At 44.0% G+C, this 22428-nt stretch overlaps 1 protein-coding gene across 4 annotated transcripts in view; it reads left to right on the plus strand.

Annotated features, from left to right (window-relative positions):
• Nucleotides 1-22150, plus strand: part of AGXT2 (alanine--glyoxylate aminotransferase 2) — a 36415-nt gene extending 14265 nt beyond the window's left edge. For 2 of the 4 annotated variants that reach the window (XM_070519794.1, XM_044779426.2), the window contains 8 exons: nt 553-646; nt 4631-4731; nt 5682-5774; nt 9549-9681; nt 11446-11537; nt 13107-13256; nt 17735-17833; nt 22003-22150. In XM_070519794.1, coding sequence (XP_070375895.1) covers nt 553-646; nt 4631-4731; nt 5682-5774; nt 9549-9681; nt 11446-11537; nt 13107-13256; nt 17735-17833; nt 22003-22110 — 870 coding nt within the window. In that variant the 3' untranslated portion in view covers nt 22111-22150. Of the gene's footprint in view, nt 1-552; nt 647-4630; nt 4732-5681; nt 5794-9548; nt 9682-11445; nt 11538-13106; nt 13257-17734; nt 17834-22002 lie in introns of all 4 variants that reach the window. The other 2 variants (XM_070519795.1, XM_014831274.3) reach the window with 2 other exon arrangements.
• The last annotated feature ends 278 nt before the right edge of the window (nt 22151-22428 follow it).

Consider the following 22428-nt stretch of genomic DNA (forward strand, 5'->3'; position numbering starts at 1 on the left):
AGATACTAATATAAAGCCTATAATTAATCAGAGGCTCAATTTGACTTAATTGAATTGAAGACCATTTGGGGAAATGTTTCTTAGAAAGGCCTTCGGAGTCTGAGTAATAATGAATGATAGGGTTTTTTTATTTGTTGTGCTTTTAAATAAAATCAAGCAAACTGCAAATAAATACAGTGAAATTAGTTCTCAGAGTCTTGAATGCATAAAATTTCTAGACTCATCTTTGTACCCACCTTTTCAGCATCAGAATAAGATACCTAATTATTCTTATTCTTTCAGATTCCCTTACCCACCAAACTCTTGAGCAAGTTGTTTCCAGGCTGACATTGAAATCAGTTTCCTTTGTAGTGTGCCCACATAACTGATTTCTAAGAAAAAAATTATCTCTTCAAAGAAGAATATTAGGTTTTCATCCTAAGTCGGGGAGGAGTAAGGGAGGACTCAATATCAAATTAAGAAGCCCCCTTCCCTTGATTGATACCATATCCTCCCCCAAACGGACTATCTCGTGTTCACGTTTTGCCAAACTCCTTCTTTTGTCCTTTGTAGACAATGTGCCCAGATGTTTTCCGCGGCCCTTGGGGAGGAAGCCACTGTCGAGATTCTCCAGTGCAAACCATTAGGAAATGCAGCTGTGCACCAGGTCCAGCTGGGCAGGGAGGGAGGAACATGGTGGAAGGTCAGGACGGGTAAGGAACACGGAGAAAGGCTGAACCATTCCTCATTGAGCAGATTTGAAAAAACAGGAAAGGAAAAGTCCAAAGGAAACAAAACTAGAAAGTAACCCCTCACTGAATCAACATTTCTCAGGCCTGCTACCGCTGTACTATCAGAGCGTCCTTCTGGCTGTGAGGAAAAGCATCTCATGCTCTCAGAACTAAGCTGAAAACAGCCCATCACCTGGTACTTAATTAAAGGAGCTCTATTAGCAACAGCTCTGCTATCAATTTTAAAATAAAACGAGTTTGGTGGGATTATTTACCAATCTCAGTGGAAGAAGCGGGGAAGGAAAAGAATACTCCTCGAAATCTCAAAACTTCAGTCAAGAAGCTCCCCCAGGAACTCAGAATGCCAACCAAAATGAGAGCATCTGTCAAAACAGAAGGCCAGTCCTGAAGGCTGCTGATATCTCTTGCAAAAGTTTTAAAGGCAGTCTCACACGGAAAGCATCGAGTTATCAATCCCATTTTTATTTGCATTCTTTACCGGTTCTGGAGGGAGAGGAGGCGTGGAAAAAGCATCTGTTCTTTGCTAATCAGCAAGTCCCTCTCATCCTTGTCATCACAGTGCAGGACCTTTTCAATAACTGCTCCTAAGTAGTTCTGATGAAAAGAACTAAATGCTCTGGCCGCAAGAGCTTTAATGGAATAGTATGAATCACGGGGTTGAGAGGAAGAAAGGAAATGGAAATCTTAAAAATCAGCTCTGAAAGGAAGGAAATTCACAGTCATCTTAAAATTCAGATGGGATAATGGCAAAATGAGGTAGGAGGATGAAAGAATGAGCCTTGGAACAAGATGTCCTGCTTACAGAACTTAAAACTCTAAGGAAGTTTAAAGTTGTAATTCAAACTCTCCATTTTAAAGATGAAAAAAAAACAAGGTCCACCCCTAGAAGGCAGGAGAGCTAAGACTTGACCCCAAGTCTTCTGACTCCAAAGCAAGTGCTCCCAAACAGTGACCTTCCTTGTTCATATTAATGTGCCGGTGGGATGAACCCAGGCTTAGAAAGAACTCTTGTTCTGCTGGCCAGGATTGAGGAGACACATGAAGTCAGGAAACCTGGATTCGACTCTTGGCTCTACCATGAGTCAGCTATGAGCAAAAGCTTCATCTTCTACCTCAGTTTTCTCATTCATAAAATGCAGAGAACAATAGCCTTGTGCCCCCTTATCACAGGGCTTCACGAGATGAAGGGAAGAGAGCTTTTTGTAGAGGAAGGCAGACAATAGCAGTGGCAAACACAGCCATACCTGTACATCTTATCTTTGTTGCATCAAGAACTAGAATCAGTTAGATGCACCTCCCAGACCTCAATCTGACTGCAAACCACCAGCGTGGAACCTAGTAGGCAGAAGCACTCATGAGATGGCCATTCCTTCCATCCCTCCTCAGCGTCTGTCTCTCTCTGCATCCTCTCGCCTCCTCCCTCTTTGAGGCCTTCTCCTCTGCCTTAGGCCAACTTGAAAATACTAGAACCCCGTGGTCATCTCTCTAGTGGCATCTGGAGGCTAAATGATAGTGACAGACATCCATTTCTACTTCTCTAAACTGTTGTCTTTGGCATAGATGAAGTCAGCTCTTTTCTTAACTCATATCTTTAAGAGACAAGAGAGATACCATATCTTTAAATTGACCTGGAAGACAAAAGGGACTTCAGCCTCCTCTAGCATTTTTAGGGCCTAAGAAGTGTTTGGTCTTTGTTGTAAAACAGTATATTCAGGGGCCGACCCCACGGCCTAGTGGTTAAGTTCAGTGTATTCCACTTTAGCAGCCCAGGTTCAGTTCCCAGGCACGGACCTATACCGCCTGTCAGTAGTCATGCTGTATGTGGGCAGGGACCCACAAACAAAATGGAGGAAGATTGCCACAGATGTTAGCTCAGGGTGAATCTTCCTCAAGCAAGAAGATTGGCAACAGATAGGTGCTCCAGTTCTCAGTTCCTCTTAGGGTTCATTCACTGAGCACAGACAGGTGCCAACATTTGTAGAAGATTTTTCACCCCCAAATTATGTCATCACTTCCTGCATAAGCAGAAGAGGGCTCCATTTTGTGAGCCTAATAGAGATGTTTCTATGGTAGATTTCATTATCTTCCTCCACCTCCTCCTCAGGAATTTTTCTTTCCAAGCGTTCATTCCAGGCCATGAATTTCAGGTGTAACCTGTGAAGAAATTCACCTCTCACTATCCACTGCCCCCACAATGTCCCAAACCTGGTACTGATCATGTCGTTCTTTTCTTCCTTTTGCAAGACATTTCCTTTTCCTTAAAAATGGTTCTTTCTTGGTTCCTCACTCTGCTTAACTCTTTCTATCTCACCAGCTAAAATTAAAATGCCTCCATATCTACTCTGTTCCTTGGATAGTATACAGCAGAGCATCCACTCTCTTCCGGTTTGATGTTGTCATGGTAACACCAAGCACCAAGTCTCTCCTCAGAGCCAACCTGACCTGGAGTTAGAGCAATGAGCCAATGAAGTAAACGCCAAGTGAATTAAAAAGCTGATTAGGGTCAATGAGCTCTCTCATCACTGAACTTGTGGGCAGTAGGGGAAAAAAATCATGAAAGATTAAAAATGAAAAAAAAAATCATGAAAAATCAGGTTCAAGCAAAACTTTCTCTTGGTTTGGTTTTGCCCAAATTTAAGCCATTGGGGTTGGTTTTGCTTTACCACTTGATTTCTCTAGCTACAAATGGGCATCCTAAATTTCCAAATTATATCTTTTGAACATATATCTATTCCATCCTTCAGGGTCATTCTAGGCTGTTTTCTCTTCATCTCTTAATAAAAATAGGAAATTTCAATCTCTAGAGGAATAGATGTATTTGTCCACTATATCCTGCCCATCAAACAACATGTGCTTTCTAGGTTTGATATCCTTTTCATTACTTCCTTCCACATATACTCAACCCCCAATTCCAACTAACCAAAGATATCAGGTACCACTGTCAAGTAAGCTTTCCCAAATATCGCGTTTAGCTCAAACGTATATTTGGGGCCAGGTTGTGTTTTTCCCACTTTTTGATGAAGAGCCAAAGTATACAATATATTTATGCTTCAGTGTTGATGGCGATGACTGAAGGTTTCTATTCCTTATCTCTGGCCTTCAGGAAACAAGGCTGCCTCCACACCTCTAAGAAAGTGTTAGGATGACAGGTGGCTTCCCAGACTGCTTTCACTGTTGCTGGGGCTGGGGGCTTCCATCACATCCACGTCTCCTTCTGCATCCCTTCTGCCATCCATGGATATGGGTTTAAGTTCAGAGACTGTGTGGTGCTATTTAGAACCAAAATACAGGTGCAGATAAGAATTCTGAAGGTTCAGTCACGTCTGGAGGCAGTCGATCTAGGACCAGAGGAGAAGCCTTCCTCTCCCTGGCTGCAATGGATGAAAGTTATCTAGCTCTAGCACATTCCTCTTTAGACTGAATTCTAATTATTCTGTAAAGGTATTTACTAACTCTAAAGACTCAGACACTTCGTGGCTTTAAAATTGTACATCAGATTAAGTGGCAATACAAGGTAAATAGAGTTATTTTCAAATAGATTACATCCACACCCAAGTTATATTTGAATTAAATCTACCCAGTAGAGAGGATGGGTATCCCTAGGTGAAATAGCTATCTATACCAGACTCAGTGACAGTTCAGTCATTCCTTCCCCAGACAGAAAAGACTAAAGTGGTTTCTTTATGACTCCATGGCTATCCTACTCTCAATGCTGGACCCGAAGCACAGTCGTTCTGAGAGAACGTTCCCCCTCCAGAAATCGTACCTTCATATCCTGGTCTACTGTGTTCTGAGGGACTCTAGTCAATTTACTCATCCTGTTTTCTTTTTTCTGTGTTTTTCCTTGTTCTTCTGGATGCTATTCTCACGTCTTCAAATTGTTTGTTCGTTTCTTGCAGACTGCTGCCAAGCGAAAGACCAGTACATCGAACAGTTCAAAGATACTCTGAGCACTGCTGTGGCCAAATCAATTGCTGGATTTTTTGTAGAGCCAATTCAAGTGGGTATATTAACCTTAGACACTAACTGAGCTCAGTTTTAAATTATCAGAGAGTTTTAACTCACACCTTCTAGAGAATTCCAAATTATTTAAGTGACCATTGCTGTGTCTGTCTCCAAATTCAATTCATTGCCTTGATCCCCTTGGAAAAAAAGGGCCCCTGACTTTGAATTGAATTTTAAAAAACTATCTCCTGCATCCCCAGACTGAACAGCTAGAGAGATGAAACTACTGAATTCCTAAAATTCTAAAGAAAAGGAAACCCCAGCAATTTTTAGTTGCTTAATACCCACACTGTCATGGGGAGACTTTCTTCAATCTTATCAAGTCCTCTTTTGTTGTGAGTGTTGTCTCATAGTGACCCCACATACAGCAGAGCAGAACCCTGCCCGGTCTTTTTGCACCATCCTCTCACCTTCCGGCATAATATCACACAATGCTCCAGTGCTATTCACAAGGTTTTCATGGCCAATTTTTTTTGGAAGTGGGTGGTTGGGCCTCCTTCCTAGTCTGTCTTAGTCTAGAAGCTCCACTAAAACCTGTCCACTATGAGTGACCCTGCTGGTATTTGAAAATACCCATGGCATAGCTTTCAGCATCACAGCAACATGCAGCCACCACAGTGTGACAGCTGACAGATGGGTGGTGTGGTTCCCTAACCGGGAAACAAACCCGGGCCATGGTAATGAGAGCACCAAATCTTAACCACCAGGACTGGCTACCAAGTCCCCTTAACGTACTTTTTTCTAATCTCAGAAAAGAATAAGCATTTGCTTCCTTTATCCCAAAAGGTATGGCATCAGAGTAACACCCTTCTTTTCACCCATAATTGAAACAGTTCTAGAGACCATTTTAAAAATTGCTAGTATTACTAATGCTAACGAGGATAATTTTTTGCAGCAGTTTCACAGGGCTGTTATTATAGGTCTTCTTGGTTTGGTGCTTTTCAGGGGGTGAGTGGAATTGTTCAGTACCCGAAGGGGTTTCTAAAGGAAGCCTTCAAGCTGGTGCGAGAGCGGGGAGGCGTGTGCATCTCGGATGAAGTGAGTGACCCTGGGAGAGGTGCGTTGTAGTGCAGCAGGGACAGGCAAGGCAAGGGAGAAAACTTTTAACTCTCCTCTGATGTCCAGGCAGAAAGCAGCTAGTGTGGGAACTCCAAGATAGGGGTATAAGTCAATGAAGCTTTTGCTGGTTAGCTCATTGGTTTGTTAATGGATTAGTTGGTTCATTTAACAAGTATACCAGAACTTAAACATCCAAATTAAAGTCTACCAAATAAGTTGCTAACGGGCATAGATGATGCTGCCATCGCTCAAAACACTTTTAAAATTTCTATCTGGGGATTGCATCAGGGGCAGCTTAAAAATCACATGGGAAACTTAATCCCATAACAAAGTTTTCATCTCAATTTTTGCCAAAATAGTATTAACCAGACTGACAGCATTCATCTTACCTTAATAAAAAAAACTTGTTTGGAAATGATATTTAAAAAGAAAACACATCCCGACTCTAAGTTAGAAGAGGGCCACCATATAGATACCCAAAAACTGGTTCCAAAAAAATTCTAAAATAGCTTGAGTTAAGGCAGTGTTGTTGGAATAAACACAGTGCAGTGCCTCCAATGGGACACTTTGAAGGGAATAAAAGTCATTGGCTCTGTGAGGCGCTGGCCTGTGTCTTTTGTAAAGGGATCATTTTACTTATAATTGCACATCATATTAGAGAGTATCAAAGAAAGCAGTCTTTTGCTTACTGAGAATAATATGTGGAACAAAAGACCAGAGGATGCCCGCCAGGGCCACAGAAGCGCTCCCGGCTGATCCCTGGGTGGCCCATCATGATTCTACTAATAAGTGATCAGACCCACCAAGAGCAGGTGGAGAACTTGTGAGTATGTTTCACATCTGTTTCAGTCCTGCCATCTGCCTGAACAGTTTTCCTCAGCTAAACCTAGAGTGGACTTGGGGCTGCCCCCTTGGCAGCAGTGTTTTGCAATTTCTTCATGCACAGCCAGGTCTCTGTTATCCCCAAGTGGACCAGACCTCCAGCTGTACTACACAGGGAGGCATGGGCCAGCTCCTCCTGCCATGTCCATCCTCCCTTCCCCCACCCGCCAACACAAGTTTAGGGAACGTGAACTAATCAAAGTCCTAAGCAAAGTCTACCTGCTATTAAAAAGGAAGAAGAAACGTAAATTCGGTCAGTTTACAGTTAGATACATCAGTGACGAGAATAAGCTTTAACCTTCAAAATCATTACATAGTGAAGCTGCCACAGTTGGACTAATTAGAGGAAGGGAGACTGAATTCAAAGAAAATATGAATTTCAGAATTTTCTGAGATATGTGGTTTTATCACTTACAAGAACATAATTGGAAACTATGTAACACGGGGTGACCTTAAGAAAGACTGTCTTAATGACTAGCTAAAGATAACAATAGCTAGAACTTTCTGAGTGCTTACTACATTATCAGGCACTGTTCGTAATGCTTGCATGTATTAACTCAGTTAATACTCATAACAGTTCTATAAGGTGTATCCCCTTGTTATTATTCTCATTTTATAGATAAGGAAATTTAAGTCCAAGATGGGTAAGTCACCTGTCAAGTTAATGCAGTTAGTGGGGACGGAGCCAGAACCCAAACCCAGGCTCCAAGACAAACCAATCACTGGGCCCAGCTGCCTCTCGATGACAGCATGGTGGGGTAGAAAGGCAAAGGATGGAGGAAAACAGGGGGCAAGGGTGGAAAACCTGAATGCAGGGCCAGTGCTGCCACCATGTGATCTCACACATCATCTTAATTAGCTAGCCTTGGTTTTCTCCTCTTTAAAATGAGGAATTTGGAATCGAAGATAGAAAATTGGCCACCTCTGGGGCCGGTTGGGCAGCCAGTCTTTGCTGGTCTGACGTGAACTAGATTTAGATTTGGAATTGACTGTTTTTAGGCAAGGCATGACCCCCAGAGTCCCCATCCCTGCCCATTGTCGTAGACCCAGCCTGCTTCTCTCACTAGTATATGCTCCTCACTCGTGAAAACATTTGAGTTTATGAACCTTAGAATGAATCATCTCTGTTCTACTGAAAGATTCTATGAAACTGATACTTCCTAGGTGACCAAACATGGTTTACAGTCCTATACAATTTCATGCGTTATCCGAGCATTCTGATTTTTCACCATTTATTTATGGTACTTAGATAGGTGGAGTGAAAAATGAAGACAGGCAGAAAGATAAAATGGATGGATTTTCCATGAGCTTCCTAAATTATCTTATTTGGGAAAATTCCTCAGTTTTCCCAGAGGCCCATAACTAGGAAGTAGGAGACCCAGGACTCGAGCCCCGGTCTGTCCTTTCCCGTAACTAAGCCCTTCTCCTACATTGTTTGCCAGCATCTAAATCTAACCCTGAAATCTGACTTTGCAGCAGCACCTAGAGAGAGCAGGGAAAATGAGAAGGAAGGTTGAGAAGAAAGCTTCCTCTTTCAAGTGCATTTCAGAATCCACTTCAAGTGTCCACACCTCTATCCCCGACCTGCACTGTGGGTGTGTGTAGAGAGACAGACACAGACAGACCAAGAGACTGAGAGCCAGAAAGAGATCAAGGAACCTTTCCCAGAAAGCCTTTGGCAGAAATTTGCATGGAAACGTTTGGCTGTGCGGCTTTATTCAGTTAGGCACTTCTGCTGCTTCTCCATTCGTTCTATGAACACTAAGTATCTACTTTTATCGGGCACTCTGCTAGGTACTGTAGATAAAGAGGTATAGGATACAGTCTCTGTCATCAGCACGTCCACTGGTGATAAGAGTCCAGGGTGAGAGGTTCTGATGGCAGCATGCTCAGGGGCCCAGACTGGGAGCCATACTGGCACTCAGGAAAACCTTCCTGGACCAAATGATTATGAAGCTGTGCTTTGAAGGACAAGAGGAGTTCGTGAGGTGAAGAAGTAAGGAGAGGGCCTTCTAGAAAAAGGGAACAGCATGCAAAAAACAACTAAGGGCAACTTAGTTCAATCCTGAGTTAACTGGCTCAGCTGGGTCCTCCCCATGATATCATTCTCAGGAGGAAAAGGAGATCACAGGGAAGAGGATGACCGGCCTGTCTGGGCCAGTTGGCAGGCGCCCTGCCCAATCCACTTACTCTATGTACCTGCTTCGTCCAGCCTGGGGCGGATGTAGCTTCTCCGCTCACCTCCTCTGCTGCCTGATACATGGCAGATCCTTATTAAGGATTGCTAATCATGCATTATTTATACTACCTTCACAGCAGCCCTGTGATGTATCGCTATAAGTATTTCTACTTAGAGTTAACACAGGTTCAGACTTAAAAAACATATCCAGGGGGCCGGCCCGGTGGCGCAGCGGTTAAGTTCGCACGTTCCGCTTCTCGGCGGCCCGGGGTTCGCTGGTTCGGATCCCGGGTGCGGACATGGCACTGCTTGGCAGCCATGCTGTGGTAGGCGTCCCACGTATAAACTAGAGGAAGATGGGCACGGATGTTAGCTCAGAGCCAGGCTTCCTCAGCAAAAAGAGGAGGACTGGCAGTAGTTAGCTGAGGGCTAATCTTCCTCCAAAAAAAAAAAAAAACATATCCAGAATCACACAAAGCTAGGTAAACAGCTTTAGGTGCCTAAAAGCTCAGGCACAGATTAAGTGCTTTGTCCATAACAGTATGAGGATGGTGATGATGACGGCTAGTGATGATTATGTTGAGGAGGAGGAGGAGTGGGAGAAGAGAGAGGAGGAAAGGGAAGCGATCAGAGAGTCAGAAAAACCAGCATTTCTTTAAGGTTTCCAGTGGCTTTGTATCTGTTTCCACCAGGTGCAAACAGGATTTGGAAGGCTGGGCTCTCACTATTGGGGCTTCCAAACCCACGACATTGTGCCGGACATTGTCACTCTGGCTAAAGGGATTGGGAATGGCTTTCCCATGGGAGCAGTTGTGACAACCCCAGGTAGGACCTACGAGTTCGTGTTTGCTTCTGGGCCTCCTGCCTCAGCGATGGTAGGAAACGTATATTGGAACTTGTGTGGGTTGGAGACAGTGAGGGGAACTAGGCATGCATTTCCCAAGCAATGAAAAAGAGACACAGTCCATCTGCCAGATTGAGGAACAGATGGAAGAAAGCCAGCCCTTTCTGCTCTTGCTGAACGGAAGACTAATTCTCCCACTCCCACAATGAAATGTAGGGTTCTACCACACTGACAAGATAGTGGAAAATGTCCCACAAAAACAAAACCAACACAAGAGATCCTTGTTAGCCAACCGGAAACCAATCCTGAAATTTCTAAGGGAATCATATTATGGAAAAGCTTGTTACTTGGTCTGGCCAAACCAATAAGCTATGAAATCAAGGTCCACTGTTGATGTCTCATCAACAAAACAGCCAAACATCCTACAATCTCACTTAGCCAGAACATTAGAGTTAACTGTATTTTCCATTTTAGTGAAGTTTTACAGAATATGTTTTTTTTTTTTGAGGAAGATTAGCCCTGAGCTAACTGCTGCCAATCCTCCTATTTTTGCTGAGGAAGGCTGGCCCTGAGCTAACATCTGCTGCCAATCCTCCTCTTTCTGCTGAGGAAGACTGCCTTTGAGCTCACATTCATGCCCATCTTCCTTCTACTTTATATGTGGGACACCTGCCACAGCATGGCTTGTCAAGCGGTGCCATGTCCGCACCTGGGATCTGAACTGGCAAACCCTGGGCTGCTGAAGCGGAAAGTGTGCACTTAACCACTGCGCCACCGGGCCGGCCCCAGAAAAAGATTCTTATGAACCACTTATTGTTGAAAATCTTAAAATTATCTCATTTGTTTTTCCCACTAATAGTAAGCCCATTTCAGAGGTACTAAAGGATAATTAAGTGCCTTGTGATAGCTCAGTGGTTTTATTGAATGAATTAAGGTACTAAAATGTGGACATAGAAGGTAAAGTACAATGAACCAAATATATACTCACCCTGAAACAATCCGCAAATTATCTTACTAATTCTTTGATGTGAGATTTTTTTCTTTGGTATTTCTTTCTTAGTCCCAAGAGTGGAATACAGAAAAAAGGTTTTACTAATGAAAGGTCTATGTAAATTCCCATAAATGAAGTTTTAAGGTACTTTTCAATTCACACAACACATTGAAGATTTTGGTGTCAAAGTTCTCGTTGAGTAAAATAAGCAATTTTTCCTTATCCATTGCGTTAGTCAGCGAGGGCCGCCATAACAAGATCCCACAGGGTGGGGCCTTAAACAACAGACGTTTATTTCTCAGAGTTCTGGAGGCTGGGAGTCCAAGATCAGGGTGCCAGCAGAGCTAGTTTCTGGTGACAGCTCTCTTACAGATGGTCACCTTCAGGCTATGTCCTCACATGTCCTGTTCCTTGGAGAGAGAGTGCTGGTGTCTCTTCTTCTTCTTATGAGGACATCAGTCCTATTGGATTAGGGCCTCCTCTTTAGGACTTCATTTAACTTAATTACCTCCCTAAAGACCCTATCTCCAAATATAGTCACACTGGGCTTCCACATATGAATTGGTGGGAGGGACATAATTCCGTCCACAACATCCACTGTCTGGTGAGTAAAGAAAGAACTGGATACGATGCCATGAAATATGTTAGACATACATACACACACCATGAAAGTAAATATAATCCAAATAATGTGTTGAGAGATTATAGATAGGAATGTGTCACTCTTTGCTCACTTTTTACTTTCTCCCCCTAGAGATTGCCAAGTCTTTAGCTAAACGCAGGTTTTGCTTCAGCACCTTCGGAGGAAACCCCTTGGCCTGTGCCATTGGATCAGCGGTGCTTGAGGTGTGTTCCAGCAGCCACGTTAGCATCACTCATTTCACAAAATGGCGACTTCAAAACCACACACACATTGGCAGAACTCTATCACATGATATTACTAATGTGAAGAGGTGATTGCTTGTCTATGAATTTAAGTTAGATTTTATTATTCTGCCCCTCCCCCTTTTTCTAAGATCTATTTTGGGTACTTGAAGTATTGTATATAATAAACCTCAGATGCACAGGAAATAAAAGAATTCCCCTAGCCAGCTGGTATCACTGAAATTCATTATTTGAGTGGTATTTTATGGATAGCTACCAACGGTTATCCTTGACTTCCATTTAATTTTGGCCCCGTCTTGTATATTCTTCCTTCCCTTTGAGGTGCTGTCATAAATTAAAAGACTAACGAGAACTTGAGTTCTCTGTGATTACAACCAGGCAATTCAGCTGTTGTTCAACCCCACCCCAGTGATTTTGTCTGGGGTCTCATCTGTTGAAAAAGATTTTTTAAAGGCCCTTGCTAATATGCATAATGGCGTTTGCTTAAATAAGTACAATGCATTTCTGGAAGAATGTCCAAAAAGTTAAGAACAGCGGTTGTTTGTGGGGAAGGAAACTTGGTGGCTGGGGGACAGGGATCAGTGAGGGTCATTCTACCATATACTCATATACTTTCTGATTTTTGAAGTAGACATATGATTCACTTATTCAAAAAATTAAATTTCAAAGCATTTTTAAATAAAAAGTCAGTCAAAGCTGCCTTGCTAATTAAAAAGCATCTTCAAACATGATTAAATCGTGAAATGAAAAAGCATGAATAGGAACATGTCGTTTCATTTCGTAGACACGGCCTACTTTTTTTTTAAGTGCTGTTTCACTTCAACTAATTTAGAAGACACAGAAGATTTAGGTGAACAAATAGGATTTAAAAACATCAAGGTTTTCCCAGAGTCATGCAATTATTATCAGCTAAAGATAAATGTAGTATATTGCATGTATCTTGTCAAGAAGCACAGGTCTCTGCTGTGAGTGGAAGGAAGTGAAAATCCTTTTATACCTTCAGTGCCCTGGCTCTGAGCCCACACAGGGCTCCACCCAGCTCCGGAGGCCAGGGCGCTGCAGTGGGGCCCTTGGACAATAACATCCTGTGTCCAGCTGAGGGCTGCTGGACAAAGATCGACAAGCTCCCAGTAGAGCGAGCATCTGTGACATTTCTCTCCTCAGAGCATTTGTCTTATTCACCACTGTATCCCAGTTCTCAGAGATGCCTGGCAACAATGATCCTTAGGATTATGGAATCTGTCTTACAAATTGCATTGAGATGTGTCTTTTATTCTTTCCCAAATTCTTACCACTTCTGAAGATGAGGAAGTTATGGGGGATGTCTCCCACCTATCAAGACTTTTTTTCTCCTTGAAGTAAATGTTTCTGTAGTATGTGGTATGGCCATACTAGACTTTGGGTTCCATTTGTCTGGTCAAGTTCCTGTAAAGAGAGTCATATACATTTACCTCTCCTTAAATGTACCTTTCTCAGTCAATTTTAGAGCTTTTTTTTAATGCAAGGTCATTTGTGGCTTTCTCTCAACAGGTGATTAAAGAAGAAAATCTACAGGAAAACAGTCAAGAAGTTGGCACTTACATGTTACTGGAGTTAGCTAAGCTGCGAGATGAATTTGAAATCGTTGGGGACGTCCGAGGCAAAGGCCTCATGATAGGAATAGAAATGGTGAAGGATAAGGTAGGTTCTGATCTGCTGCTCTCTCTCTGGCTTCTTGGGGGCAGCGAGAGGTAAAGGGAGACGCCTCAGCTGCAGGTGCTTCATTCTTTCTCAGGGAGAGAGCACAGAGGACAGCAAGACTCAGCAAAGCCCGTTAGAGACGAGCAGGGAGTGTTGAGGATAAACAAAATGTTAGCGGGTCATCAAGAGTTCTGGACGGGTGAGGGAGGGCATTTGGAAAAGGAATTGATATTATTCTTGCCAGACTAGGCAAAGAGCACTGGTGATGACTGAATAGTTACAAATATGGGGAAGGGACAAAATTGTTTGAGCAGAAAGAGCCAGGAGAAGGTTGTGGTGATGGTTTAGGGTGAGGATGATAAAGATCTATAGGGTTCTGTATTTGCTTGTTTGTTTGTGAATGGATTTCAATCTCTCAAGGAACCAGGGAGGAATGTGACTTTCTGATGACATTCCCCACTCTGACCCCAGACACAGTATGAAAACTGAAAGTAGCATTTTCCTCCAAACCAGTTATTCCTCCCAAATTCACTGTTTGTGTTTCTCCACTATTATCCACTTCACTATTCTCTGAATTACACAGCCTCAATTCCACAAAATAATCTGTGCCTCCTTCTCTCCCCTTATTTCTTGTGTCAAGGCCTGTGGATTCTTTCTTTGCTGTGTCTCACATCCTTCCCTTTGTTTCTACTGTTGCCCCTATAGTTCATGTCAATAGGAAATTGTCTCTTTCCTGCAAAAAAGCAAAGCCTAGATCCTCTGAGGAGAGCAACAGCAGGAGAATCTTGGCTCAAGGAGGAACAGTCAGACTAATCCTTGGCCCTAACTCTTGTCCATGGGGATCCAGCTCTCCCTTGGGTGACTTCTTGCTACTTGATCTTACTACACCATGCTTGCTTAGGAGTGTTGATGCTCAGTTCTTTCAACATTCAGACCAGACACTTCCATTAATACTGCACAGCAGAGGTAGTACAAGCTGGAATGCTTCAACCAGATCTTAAAACGAAGGGAAGACAGCAAGAAAATAAGAGTAATATGAAACATGGCCTCTGGCTCACAAGCCATAACATACTTATCTCCACTTGTGGACCAGTCAAGGGTTGTTCTCAGGTTCAGAAGAGTCCATGCTAGTCTCCAGCCCAGGTGCTCCCTCAAAGATAGCCAGACTCCTAGAAGGCTAGACTCCGCAGAAGAAAGCCCCACGAAAGAGGAAGAGTTCCATCCCTTTCCCACTATTCCAAACTCAACTTGTGCATGCTCAAGGACACATGAGCAATGACGCTTGTCAGAACTGGATCTGTCAGGATGAAACATCAGAAGCCTCCCACATGGCCTTAGATACAGAACAAGCTAAATTCTGGTACATTCATTCTACAGTGGCATAGACATATATGTGACATGGCAAGATGTGCAAACTGTACTACGGAAAAAGCAAAACAGCCTGTATAGTAGTTATCTATATGATGAGCTCTTTTTCTCTTCCCTCTGCCATTTGGTAGTTGTAAGCTTGGGCTCTGGAGGCAGACTACCCAGGTTTAATTCCTGGCTCCTGCGTTCCCTACTTCTAATCATTGTCCCCTCAATGCCATTCACTTTCCTAACCCAAATGTCCCTCAAACTTTTCTCCAAGCGTAGAATACAGCACTCTCCTCTCTATCTCTACCTACCTAAGGAAATCCTAGCCTTTCCTGAGATCCAAATCTTTATCACGTCTCCACCTCTTAAGGCCTTTGTTCCTTCCCCCATCCCGGGGCTCCAGCCATCAGAGAGTCTCTCTAGCACTCACTAGCTAAGAGTTCTTCTCAAAAGATCTTTCAAACCAGGTATTTGTTGACTCAGTTTTCACATGTAAATACCTTATTTTCCTAAATAAGTTGTACATTTTTGAGGCCAGGAAACATACAGATGGTAGGTGCTTTATAAGGGCTTGTTGATGGATTTCAGGCCCCTGCAACACCTCAGACCACATTCATGTAATTATAACAGCTCAAAACTGTCCAGCATAACCCCAAATCGAAACTCCCATACACTGAGAGGATGTAAGTTGGAACAGCCCTTTGAACAGCAATTTGTCTGTCTCTGTCAAAATCCTAAATTTCTTTTGACCAAGCAATTCCACTTCTAAAAATGTGTCCTAAAGAAATGCTCACAGAAGTGTGTAAAGATATATATAAGCAGGGATGTTTGCAGCATTGTTTATAATCATGACAAATTGCAAACAACACAAATGCCCAACAACAGGAAATTGAACACATTACCAACAAACAATTAAATACTAGGTAACCTTTAAGAAGACTGGGTCCAAATACACTGACATGGAAAAATGTCCAAGGGATATTGGAAATTGTTAAAAGCAAATTGAAAAACATTATAAAGTATGACTTTTTAAAAATATGCATATAGATGTATTTGTGTGCATAGAAAAAATGGTTCACATCAAATTACCAGCAGGCAGTGGCCCTAGGAGTAGGGTTGGGGGAGGGGAAACTTGCCATTTTTACTTAATGCACTTTCATATTGCTTTAAGGGTTTTTTTTTCCCCCAATAACCATGGATTACTTTTATAATTATTTAAATGCAGATTTACCCCCTAAAAGGGCAAAAAAAACCCAAAAAGCAAAAAAGATAAATGTGAAGCTACATTATACACCCAACGAGAGGTCAGTCACTAACATGCCCAGTTGGTTATCAGGCATTTGGGGCGTAGGCCTGAGCACAGGGCCTGGGCAGGCTGTCCTGTGGCTGTGCCTTGTGAGAGCTTCCCACTCTGCTTTTCTCTGTGGAATGCATACAAGACGTTTGATTAGTCATAGCAGCTGAGGCCAGGGGGTGATAAAACGGGCAAGGGAGCAGGGAAGGCATTGGCCCAGACCAGGATGAAACCAAAAAAACTCTACCTCCCAGATCTTTAATATCCACCAAGGCCCCACCAACCCAACTTCCCATCATGAAACCTTTCCAGAGGGTGCCGGTCCCCCTCTCACCTCTCACCCCCTAAACCATATCGAACCTCTTTCCAGTTCTCCCAGTTTAGTCCTAAACTATTTTGTAGTGTTTGTCTCCCCTGTCTAGTAGCGGAGAACTTCAGGGGCAAGCAGGAGTGCGTGATGACATTTTAGGATAGCTGAGAAGACCTGGTCTTTTCCCCCATCTCACGTCCTCCGTTATCAAGGAGTCTAAAAGTCTGAATGTTATTTCCTTATCCTAAAGCTTTAGGACAGACAAAAACTGCAAACATCTCCGGGAGGTCCAGTCTTATTCTGTGCTCCGACACTGCCACTTAACCAGGAATAACAGATTCGGGGAGTGAGTTGGATCAGGGATTGTGGGGGAAGGGAATGGATAGTAAAGCCTAGAGGGCGGGTGGGTAGGAAGCCCACAGGAGAAGAATGAAGCTGGGAGCACCAGAGGGAGCCCTCCTCTACTGCACCATGGTCGCAGGGGCTCGCTCACGAGCCAGGACCAGGCCAGATGCATCTGAAACCAGAGAGCCAGACCCAGTGCTGATGATCACAACGGCAGTGCTACAGAAAAATGAGATACCAGCGGCGGCACAGCACTCAGCACTCAAGATAGGAGCACTGCAGCAGAGTCCTCAGCCCAGGCACCCAGGAGCACTTTACAAATACAGATGCCTAGGCCTGCCCCAAATATTCTAATTCTAGAGGCCCAGCGTGAGGCCCAAACAGCAGGAGTTTGAAAAGCTTTCCAGGTAATGCAGACACACAGACCTGAAATGACTAAGTTCGAGGGGGGCGTTTGTAAGTCACGGACTCGGAAGACAGGAGACACACAGAAAGGGCACCAGTCCCCAGCCCAGGGTCACCAAAGGGGTACTGGCACATCTGCATCCACAGGGAGGAACCAACTTCAGATGCCTAGTGACCTGAAACAGCCCCTTGGCTCTCAAAATGCTTACCTTTCCTAAAGCTGAAGGATTAAGCTTTGGGAGAAAAACAACAAATCCACAAGCGGGGAAGATAAGGACAAACAGCCCCACCCCAGCTGCCCAGTCCATGCTGTGGCCCAGGGAAAGGCTGGACTGGTTCTGAGCCATTTCCTGGACTTTGAAATGAGCTCTTTACATGGGCAAAACAAAGTGAAGAGCTGAGCAGAATTTCCACGTAAATAAAGCAGACTGCAAATTCGGCTGTTAAAGAACCACGCTCCCAGAGTCGCCATTAGCAGAGCCAAGATTCATTCGACTTCATTGTATCTTTGGAAATTTAGGATGAGCTGAGATAAAATATATATATATATATATATATATATATATATATATATATATATATATATATTTAATAGCTCCCAAAAAATCCAGTACAGCAATTAACAGCTTTATTCAATTACAGGAGGAGAGAGAGATGGGGAGGGAGAGAAGAGCATTGACTGCTTGAGTTTCTTTCTTTTTCTCTTGGGAATAACGTCTTTAACAATTCAAACACCAAACAGAAAATATTTTTTAAACATATTTACAGATGAGCCGCCAGCCTCTTCCCCCGGAAGAAGTCAGTCAAATTCACGAGGACTGCAAACACATGGGGCTTCTAGTTGGCAAATCCGGCATTTTTTCTCAGGTAAGAGAAAGGCTGGTCTTTACCTATCACTTTAGATAGGCCTCTCTGTGGTGTCCCAATACTGGTCACTTTTCTTCACGACTATTCTAGGGGACCCAGTCTCATCTCTAGGCACAGGTGCTCAGGTATTTTCAAAAGAAAGGGGCAGTGAGGCCTTCCGACCACCAGGAGGCGCTGTGTGAAATGGTTTGGTTATAGCGGTTCCGTGCAGAACAGATACAGAGGACACTGTGACAGGGCAGGAATGAGATGCACAGACAAACCAGAGGATTTACAGTATAGGTCATAATAGAATCATAACAGTCATGCAATGGATAGCATGTCTTATGTATGAATTCGTTCTAACCCCTGTAAGAGCAACCCTAGGCGTTCTTGACTCAGCCTTGGGCTCTGACTTTGGGAACCCTATACTTGCTAAACCTTGGTGGCTGCTATGGCCAGGAGCAACCTAACAGTGTTGGCAGGCCCAGGTGACCCTGCAGGAGAGGTGGGGGACCACCCTGGTCGGGTCTCTAATGTGGAACTCAAAATCGGCCAGCCAGCCCCTCAGGCTGGGAGCTGCAGAGACCAAGCTCTCCCTGCCCCCTTCCTGGAAAAGCCGGGTCCGGCTGCACAGTCAGGACCCCGGGTGGGCCTGCCCGGTGGGCATGGGCTGCTGCTGCTGTCAGCAAAGCGATCTACCCTAAATCCCTCACAGCAGCAGGACCCTTCCCAGCGGCTGGCTCTGGGGCAGAGATTTAAGATTTGGGTAACTTGTGCTCCTTGCCTAATATTGTTCTTATCCTTTGTCATCTTTCTTTCCCATTTTAAACGTCCTAGTCCTTAGTCATTCATCCCAGCTTCCCTGCTCCATTCCTGCCTGTCACTCTGTCTCGGTGAACGCTCTTGCCTCGTACCTCTCAGAGAAAATTGAAGCTATTAGGCAAGATCTCTATAGAAATCATCTGTCCCCACATCCATTCCTTACCTCGTTTCCTGAAGGTTCAGAGAATGGGGTGTGTCTCCTGTTCAGACCCAGGTCTCCATGTGTGCTCTTGAGCTCAACGCTCCCTCCACCTGGCTCAAGGAAACATGTCTGTGTTCTCTTGTATCTGCAGCTTCCCCTCGACTTCTCCTCTGCCGGTAAACAAACCGGTTCAAAGCACTCCCAGCCCAAACCAAACCCCCTCAAACAAAACCAGGATGAGCACTTTTGCTGGACATGCTCGGGGAGTTTTTTCTAGTCCTGGTCCTAAGTATTTTTCTGTACAAATCAGGAGGAGTAATTTCATGATTAAAAATCCTAAGATGCACAACTTATGAAGACATAAAAGAATTAATTATTCACTGGCTTAGTTATTATTTCGTTATCTAGCAAACATTTAAATGTTAAGCAGGAGTTGCTATGCTGGGTGCTAAAGCTACAATGATACAGAAGATCTGGTCCCTCCTGTCGTGGTGCTGGCGAGAGAGAAAGACACAAAAACAGCAAATTACATTACGATGTAGCACGCTCATAGATAGCTATAAAAAGGGGTAGTAAAGGAGGAAAAAGACCCCTAGGCCAGCCTTTCTGACTAAGCTGAGCCTTAAACAATGAGATAAACACTCAAAGCACATGTACAACTGTGGCAGAGTGCAAAGAGCTGCATGCACGCTGCTGCGGCTGGAGCATAAGCCTTGAGGCAGTGGGGGGTAAGAATAAAAAACACCTCACTACTTGTCAGGCACTGTTCTAAACAACTTGTCTATATGAACTCATTTAATGCTCTCAGTAAGCCCATAAAATAAGTACTGCTAGGGGCCGGCCCGGTGGCGCAGCGGTTAAGTTCCCACGTTCCGCTTCTCGGCGGCCTGGGGTTCGCTGGTTCGGATCCCGGGTGCGGACATGGCGCTGCTTGGCAGCCATGCTGTGGTAGGCGTCCCACCTATAAACTAGGGGAAGATGGGCACGGATGTTGGCTCGGAGTCAGGCTTCCTCAGCAAAGAGAGGAGGACTGGCAGTAGTTAGCTGAGGGCTAATCTTCCTCCAAAAAAAAAATAAATAAATAAGTACTACTATTATCCTTATTTTACAGATGAAGAAAAAAAGACAGAGCGGTTAAGTAAATTGCCCAAATCACACAGCCAGTAAGTGGCAGAACCAAGACCCAGACTCAGGCAGTCTGATTTCTGAATCCATCCTCTGAGGAGGATAAACCTGAGGGGACGAGACTGGAGTCAGGGAGTCAAGGTGGCGGCTCATGATGCTGTTTGAACTTGAGCCGTAGTAGTAGGGAGAGAGGAGACATTCAGAGGACAATTCTGGAATTGGAAATGCACAGGACTTGGATGTGAAGAACAAGGAAGAGGCAAGGATGAATCCCTCACATCTACCTTGGTTTAGGGAGTGCGAGGATGAGCTCAGCTTTCAACAGGCTCCATTTGAGGTATTTATGGACATCCGTTTCTTTAGAAAAGTCTGTAGCTCAGAGGAAAGAACTGAGGTGAAGATCATGATTTGGGATTTGGGAGTCATCAGCATATAATTGGAAAGATGAGGAATTCTCCTGGGAAGTGTGTCTAGATGAAAAGTGCAGTGAGATGAAGATAGAAACCCAGGTAGCATCAACATATAAAGGGCAAGTGGAAGAAAAAGTGCCTAGGCACAGACAAAAAAAAAAAGGGTGGAGACACGTGAGAAGAGCTAGGAGAGTGCGGAGTCATGGAAGAAAGAGATTGGAGAGGTCCGGGAAGAGGAAGGGACCCAAGTGCCAGATGCAGCAGAGAAGGTCAGGAAGGATGCTCATTGGATTCTGCACTTAGCAGATCACTGGCAACATGAACTAGAGTGGTGTCAGAATGTTTATAGGGGCAGAAACCAGCTTGCAGTGGGCTGAGATGTGAACAAGGAGGGCAGAGTGAAAAATAATGGCCAAGAAGCATCAACCAGTCTTTTTAGTAAATTTGGATAAAAGGAAAGGACAGCACTTGTACAGTAGCTAGAAGGGATCCAGGGAGTCAACACACTTTTATTTGGTATGGTTTGAATTCGGATTACAAGAGCTCAAAGCCTGTTAGTTTATAGGCTGAGGGGAAGTTGAAGATGCAAGAGAACATGGGGATGTTTCTGGGAGTGAAGGTGATGGCAGGATCAAGGACCGAGGGCACAGGTGGAAAATTTCAAGTTGAACGGGAGAGACAGCTTGTTCTCTGAACCTTCAGGCAGGGCTGTAAGAATGGATGTGGGAGCAAACAAGTTTATAGAAAGATCTTGCCTGACAGCTTCTGAAAAGCATGAGGCAAGATTGTCTATGAAATAGACAGAGGCGTGGGAGTTGAGCAAGGAAACTGAGAAGAATGATAAAGGTTTAGAATGGGAAAGGAAGCTGACAGAGGACAAGAAAAATTGGGGGGACCAGCAGAAATTAGAGACCCTGCATATCTAGTGGTGTCAGACTGCCCAGCGTGTGATCTTCTCTAATACTTCTCAGCTATCTGTGTTGAGGCAAAACAGTTCAATTAGAGCTTTGATCAGGGCTGGGACCTTGCCATGTGGGTGCAGCAGCAGAAGGGTAGAAGTGCAAGCAACATACGGGGGCAGGTGAGAGAGCAGTTCAGACCATCCACCGTGTGCTCCAAGCTGGGTAGGAAAGGAAGGAGGACATCTGAGTCAGGCGATAGACCTGAAGATAATGGAGGAATGAGGAGACTGACACTTTCATGAAAAAGGCAGATGGAATGCGAATCAGAAATTGAGTTATTCCGGTTGAGGAGGAGGCTCATGGCGCTGGCCTTGGGTGTGAATGGATGCAGAGGAACAGAGATGAAGGTTCTGGGAGTTGTCACAGGAAACTGAGAAGCGAGTTTGTTGGGTTGTACACACGAACATGGAGGTCACCCTGGATGATAGCAGAAATGGAGTGTAGATAAGTACCTAAGACCTCAGTGAAGGTGATAGAAGGACCAGGAGGTGAGCAGATGACGAAAAGGAAAAGAAGCAGAGCCAGATGGCACCAGAAGTTTTACAAGGACTGGAGGACGAATGGCTTGGGTACAGCACTGGGGAGAAGGGAGGAGACCAACCCACGGGGAAAAAATGTAAGAAATGTCGTAAAAACAAGATTTGGGATTCTCACTTTAATGCATTTCCTCAAAGTCAGATTTGACTCTATGATGATCCACTGCTCTATTTCCCTTTGTCTCCTCAGACATTCCGCATTGCACCCCCAATGTGCATCACTAAACCAGAAGTTGATTTTGCCGTGGAAGTATTTCGTTCTGCCTTAATCCAACACATGGAAAGAAAAGCCAAATGAAATTTTTAAAAATAAAAAACCACAAGCCTCAAGAACTTCCCACTTATGTTCAAGGGTTAATTTGAGGAATTCCAGAACCACTAGTCTAAGGTGTCAAAGACATGGTTGACTGCCTACCAGCCATATTTCTTAACAGAGCCTCTATTCTCTCGAGAAGTCCATCCTTCAGGAAGGGGCCTCTGTCCCTAGCCCAGAGAATAAATACCAATTAGTCTAGGTAAGTTATGGTAATTTGATTCCCCTTTGCAGTGATTGGTTTATGCATGATATGTGACATATTTTTGGACAATTAATCTTGAAGGAAAATCTTTTGGTGGA

Source organism: Equus asinus, chromosome 10 (genome assembly GCF_041296235.1).
Source record: "Equus asinus isolate D_3611 breed Donkey chromosome 10, EquAss-T2T_v2, whole genome shotgun sequence".
NCBI lineage: Eukaryota > Metazoa > Chordata > Mammalia > Perissodactyla > Equidae > Equus > Equus asinus.